Raw genomic sequence first — 6,348 nt, 5'->3', positions numbered from 1 at the left:
ACCCCAGTTAAGAAACACACAAACCCAACCAGCAAGGATGACTCAACAGCAGCTGAGGTTGTTCATGGAAGGAGGTAAGAGTCCAGTCACCTGTGTATACTGATGTAGAGCACAGCTACCTGGATCCATGCACTGCCTGGGAAGCCTTGTTACAGGAGTAAGCTGTTATTTCCTTTTTCTTGGTAAAAATCTTCTTAATATCTCTTTCTACAATGACTAAAAATCACTGAAGGCAGAGAAAAGGTTTAAAACTGTGTAACTCAATTATCTTCAAAATAGATTACTATTTCCTTAATGTAGATTCCAGTCTAGTTCAACATATTAATCAAGGGACAAAGTGTATCCTCAGCAAGTTCCCTGATGATACCAAACTGGCAGGGGTGGTGACACCCCAGAGGGCTGTGCTGCCATCCAGTGTGACCTGGACAGGTTGGAGAGCTGGGCAGAGAGGAACCTCATGAGGTTCAACAAGGGCAAGTGTAGGGTCCTGCACCTGGGGAGGAAGAGCCCCATGTACTAATATAGGTTAGGGGTGGACCTGCTGGAAATCAGCTCTGTGAAGAAGGATCTGAAAGTCCTGGTAGATAGTAAATGATCCATGAGCCAGGAATGTGCCCTTGTGGCCAGGAGGGCCAAGGGAATCCTGGAGTGCACAAGGAACAGTGGCCAAGAGGTGGAGAAACCTCACCCTACCCCTCTGCTCTGCCCTGGGGAGGCCACAGCTGGAGAACTGGGACCAGTTCTGGGCTCCCCAGTTCAGGAGAGACAGGGAATTGCTGGAGAGAGTCCAGGGAGGGCAACAAAGATGATTGAGGGGTTGGAGCATCTCCCTGATGAGGAAAGGCTGGGAGAGCTGGGGCTGCTCAGCCTGGAGAGGAGAAGCTGAGGACAGACCTGATCAGTGCCTGCAAGTATCTCAGGGTGGGTGCAGGAGGATGGAGCCAGACTCTGCTCAGCAGTGCCCAGGGACAGGGCGAGGGGCCACGGGCACAGGCTGGAACATGGGGAGTGACATGGAAATAGGAGGGAAAACTTCTTTATGGTGAGGGTGACAGAGCCCTGGGACAGGCTGCCCAGGGGGCTGTGGAGTCTCCTTCTCTGGAGACATTCAAAGCCCTGGATGCAGCCCTGGGGAATGTGCTCCAGGGTGTCCTGCTGCAGTGGGAGTTGGGCTGGATGATCTCTGGAGGTCCCTTCCAGCTCTGACAATTCCTTGATTCTTATTCCAGTTCTCCAGAGGGCTGCAATTTCCATCGCATCTCTAGCTTTACATCTCAAGTGACTTTGAAATAAAAACTCACCTTACACTGCACTTACCTTGGTTTTCTTCTTTCTCTCAGGTCTGATAAACTTTTATTGACCTCTCTGAAATAAGCAATTTCTAGGCACTGAGGATAAACTGATTTGTTCGCGTAACAGGTTCCATTCAGTGGATCTGGATCTCAACCTAGCTCACGTGGACAGCAGCCAGAAGAAGAGGAAAGCCAAAATATTTGGAAGTCTGGAACGAGGCCTGGATAAAGTGATCACGATGTTAACACCGAGCAAAAAGAAGCGATCTGCTAGAGACCAGCCAAGGAAGCTTAAGGTAGGGTTGCTGGAAAAGCCTTGCATGAAAAGAAGTGTCACTCTTGTGAAAACTCCTGTGAGGGGACCTGCCTGCATTCCACAGCCAAGAGCAGTTGCTCTTGCTGCATCTCTGTGAAGGTGGTAACACTGTGTACTCAGGCACGTCAGCACAGACCCAGGGAGAAGTCTGGCCATGGCTTTTTATATCACTCTGAACCAAGTGGGAGGGCAGCATGATGGTATTACGGGGACCCTAGCTGGAAACTTTTAATCTTGTTACTTGTGTTAGAGTAGTACTAGCTCTCCCACTAAAAATAAATGTGATGCCATTCCTGGCTTAGGTGTGTGGAGTCAGGAGATATACGTTTGTTCCAAGACAGTCTGTAGATGTCGAGAGAACCTGAGATTCAACTTTAACATCTACATCTTAGGAAAGAACTTCTGATACTGTCAGCATAATATTGATTTCTGAAATTATGGTGTCACTCTGCCTGAGCCAGTTGGCTACTGATTCTTCTTTAAGCAGCCACAGAAGAGCAGTTCCTCAGATATTGCATTGCACAGAGCACTTTAAAATCACAAGAATAACTTGTACCTCCCACAGTGAGGCTAATATTGGCTTCACAGACATCAAATGGTATTGGTGTAACACTACTGCAGTGAACAGAATTGTATAAATCACTCAAAAGCATCTAGGACACTTCAAAAGTTATTCAAGGAGGGATTTATGCCTGAATCTTTAGATTACATATTTGAAAAATCATGATTAATGTGAAAGGGAGGGGCAAGGCTGTTAGAGAAGCATAAACAGTTCCCTATAAACCAGTGGTATATTCGTGCAGTTTTTGGGACACCTGCTGCACAGGAATAATTGTGTGGAATGGTTGGGATTGGAGGGGACCTCTAAAGGTCACCTGGTCCAACCCGCCTGCAAGGAGCAGGGACATCTTCAACCAGATCAGGGTGCTCAGAGCCCTGCGAACCTGACCTTGAATGTTTCCAGCAGAGAAGAGCTGCCTGTCAGTAAAAGGACCACTTTGTGTTTTGCAGCCTGTGTAAATGGAATTCAGCTACTGTATTCCAGCTGGAAGCTTTTCCAAGAGACACTTGTCAGAGGCAAGGTGGCAGTCCTACAAGTTCAGGACTTCTGTTGGGCTACAGACCCCACCAACTCATCGAGCAGGAGTCCAGGCTGTGCAAATAATTCAGGAACCTGAGTGATTGGAAGCAAAAGCTAGACCTTCTGTCTCTAAAAGCCTTTGACCTTCTGCATCAGTTTCCCTTGTCCTTAGGGTGTGCAAAGTGACAGGGACACTGCAGCACAATAGGGGAAGACAGAGCTGTATTTCTCAGTGTTCCAGCAGTTGTTGCAGGGTGCTGCATGAGCTTTGGGCTGAGCAAGAGGCTCTGGCTACACACAGGTCTTATAATAGCTGCCCTGGCCCATCACTGCTCCTTTGGGTGGTATGATGGATCATAATTTGGACATGTTTTGGTATTAACTGTCCAGCAGTTGTTGTTTAGTGTTCCTGTTGCTACCACAATGTCTTAATTATTATAATATTGGGAAGTTGAAACATTTGTCACTATGGTTAGCTGTTCTGATGTTTGGGGTTTTTTTATGAAAGCTTTGCATAATGTCTTCAGTTTAGGGGGAAATTCTTTTCTTTTTCCCCTACACTCTTTTTTTTAACAACCTGCTACTTTTAGGCACACTATAATGTTACCACCACTCAGCTACTGAATCCAGACCAACTGGTGAATGAAATAATGACTGTTCTTTCCAAGAAGCATGTGGAATATATTCAGAGGGGGTAAGTGTATCATATGGTGACTTCAGCATGTATTTGTCTAAATAATCAGTGCTCCAATCTTTGCTAAAGCAACAAATTTAAACTGATTTTCTCAGCCCCACCTTGTAAAATGCAATAATTCTACAGAAGGTGAACAGAGCACCAGCCTCTTTTCTTGTGAAGTTGTAAATAGAAAAGGTTTGTTAGGGCACAGTAACATGACCAAACCAGAGGATGATGGGAGGTGACTGATGTCATCTACCTGGACCTGTGCAAAGCTTTGACACTTGTCCTGCATCACATCCTGGTCTCAAAACTGGATGGATATGGATTTGATGGATGGACCACTCAGCAGGTAAGGAACTGGCTGGATGGTCACACTCAGAGAGTAGTGATCAATGGCTCCATGTCCAGATGGAGAGCAGTGACCAGTGGTCAGTGCTGGGACCAGTGCTGTTCAACATCTTTGCTGGGGACATGGGCAGTGGGATCTCCACCCTCAGCAAGTTTACATCACACACAAAGTGGTTGATGTGGTTGACATGCTGGAGGGAAGGGATCCATCCAGAGGGACCTGGACAGGCTGGAGAGGTGGGCTTGTGCAAACAGCATGAAGTCCAGCAAGGCCAAGTGCAGGGTCCTGCCCCTGGGCCAGGGCACAAATCCAGGCTGAGGGAGCAAGGCTGGAGAGCAGCCCTGAGGAGAAGGAGCTGGGGTGTTGGTGATGAGCAACTCCCCATGGCCCCATGTGCTCAGAGCCCAGAGCCCACCCGTGTCCTGGGCTGCATCCCCAGCAGCGTGACCAGCAGGGCCAGGGAGGGGATTGTCCCCTCTGCTCTGCTCTGCTGAGACCCCCTGCAGGGCTGGGGCCAGGCTGGGGTCCCCAGCACAGGAGGGACATGGAGCTGTTGGAGAGAGGCCAGAGGAGGCCCCAGAGATGCTGGGAGGGCTGGAGCAGCTCTGCTCTGGAGCCAGGCTGGGAGAGTTGGGGTGTTGAGCCTGGAGAAGAGAAGGCTCCAGGGAGACCTGAGAGCAGCTTCCAGTGCCTGAAGGGGCTCCAGGAAAGCTGGGGAGGGGCTTGGGACAAGGGCAGGGAGGGATGGGAGCAGGGGGAAGGGTTTCCAGCTGGCAGAGGGAGCTGGAGCTGAGATGGGAGGGAGAAATTCTGTGCTGTGAGGGTGGGGAGAGCCTGGCCCAGGTTGCCCAGGGAAGCTGTGGCTGCCCCATCCCTGGCAGTGTTGAAGGGCAGGTTGGATGGGGCTTGGAGCAGCCTGGGCTGCTGGGAGGTGTCCCTGCCATGCAGGGGGTTGGATCTAGATCATCTTCCAAGTCCCTTCCAACCTAGTATGGGATGCTGTGATATGAAGTGGTACCTTTTGACCCTCATTCTTGCTGTTAAGATAGCATTAAGCCAAGACCTCAGTATATTCTAAAAGCTGCACAGGTCCCACCCAAACCTCCCTGGGCATTATCCTAATTAGTGGGATATACTAACTAAGCTAAGGTACTGAGGGCAGGATTGGTTTCTAGTTCTGATCAAACCTTACTGTCTGTTTCTCAGTTTCCCAATGCATGAAAGGAATGTCACTGATGAATATGCATGTTCTGAATTAAGGCATTGCAGAATGTCAGAGTGTACCTCAGCCTCTGATGCTTTTCCAAGCAGTAAATCCAGAAGGATGCTTCCTGCTCCAGAAGGACCCTCTCCCATTGCAGTGGTCTGAATGTCACATTCAGTTTTTCCACTCCTCACCAGAGCTGAGCAGTCACCAGCCTGTCAGCAGGGAGGACAGTGGTCTGGCTAAGGAAGGCTGTGGGAACACCTTCATCCTTCCAGCTCAGCACTCTGGGAATGTGTCTCTGTGTTCCTGTGTCTGGGTGGGATGTTGGTGCTTTGACACAGTGTTCTGGGGTGAAGCATTCAGAGCCCTCAGCTCACTGGGTTCTGTGTTGTGTCCCCAATATTCTGCATGGCAGCCGGATAATTTCTGTGAAGTGCTGGCATTAATTCCCAGTTACCTTGCACCAAAAGAAGACTGAGCGGTGCTTGTTCTTTGTTTTGTGCAGCTACACCCTGAAATGTCAAACAAGGTCAGATTTTGGCAAAGTAACGATGGAGTTTGAGTTGGAAGTTTGTCTCCTCAACAAACCGGACGTAGTTGGGATCCGGCGGCAGCGGCTGAAGGGGGATGCCTGGGTCTACAAGAGGCTGGGGGAGGAAAGCCTGTCCAGCTGCCAGGTCTGACTGCCCAGCAGCTGCTGAGGTGCTAACCAGGGGATAAGTAAAGCTGCCTCATGTTCACAACTGTGCTTGAATCATCCCTCCCCTTTCTTGGTTGTTTTGCTGTCCCTCTTTGTACATACTCCTTTTGTGTGTTGCCTTTGTTTTATTGAATGGTCTTCCACTGCGATTTATCTGAAATAAATTCTTTAAGCTGTTCCCTCTTGTGTATTTTTCATGTGTGGGGGTTAAGAAAGCTCTGGGGTTTGTGTACCCAAGCTTATTTTGGTGTGTCTTCAGTTATCAAGTACATGTGCTACAGAAGTAGTCATTTGCATAATTCTCTTCTTGTCTCTGCTTAAGTAGGATTTATTGAGATCATTAACTAAGTCACAGCTGTGGTTCCCTGAGTTGCACTGTATGCTCAGTGTTGTACAAAATAGGACTGTCTTCCATAAATGTGAAGTCAAGAGTCTTAGGATTTAAAGTGTGATCCCACCTAAAAAGTGGCTGGGTCTTGTCTTGTGTTCAGAGATCACCAGATGGTTGTGTGAGGGAGGTGTTTGTAGCCCTGGCTGTTTGCAGGGAGCTGGTGCCCCCTGGCAGAGCTGCCTGTGCTCCTGGAGCACCAGGAATGGCACCTGAAACGTGCCAGGGCAGAGAGGGGTTGGCACCTCAGGAGAAGGTCCCTGCTGTGTCCCAGGGACAGTGTCCACTCCCAGCCCCACCTGCAGGAACCAGGGGGGGTTCTTTGCCACAGCAGTG

General features: G+C 49.2%; 1 protein-coding gene across 1 annotated transcript in view; it reads left to right on the top strand.

Moving 5' to 3' along the window:
* Window positions 1-5,607, top strand: part of MELK (maternal embryonic leucine zipper kinase) — a 23,423-nt gene extending 17,816 nt beyond the window's left edge. The window contains exons 14-17 of the mRNA XM_010003651.1: window positions 1-74; window positions 1,420-1,588; window positions 3,280-3,383; window positions 5,430-5,607. The exon at window positions 1-74 is cut by the window's left edge and continues 4 nt beyond it. Of these exons, the coding sequence (XP_010001953.1) occupies window positions 1-74; window positions 1,420-1,588; window positions 3,280-3,383; window positions 5,430-5,607 (525 nt within the window). The remainder of the gene's footprint in view (window positions 75-1,419; window positions 1,589-3,279; window positions 3,384-5,429) is intronic.
* Window positions 5,608-6,348: the final 741 nt, after the last annotated feature.

This window comes from Chaetura pelagica, unplaced genomic scaffold, assembly GCF_000747805.2.
Source record: "Chaetura pelagica isolate M959 unplaced genomic scaffold, ChaPel_1.0 scaffold1341, whole genome shotgun sequence".
Lineage (NCBI taxonomy): Eukaryota > Metazoa > Chordata > Aves > Apodiformes > Apodidae > Chaetura > Chaetura pelagica.
This window is presented reverse-complemented; position numbering and strand designations above follow the sequence as displayed.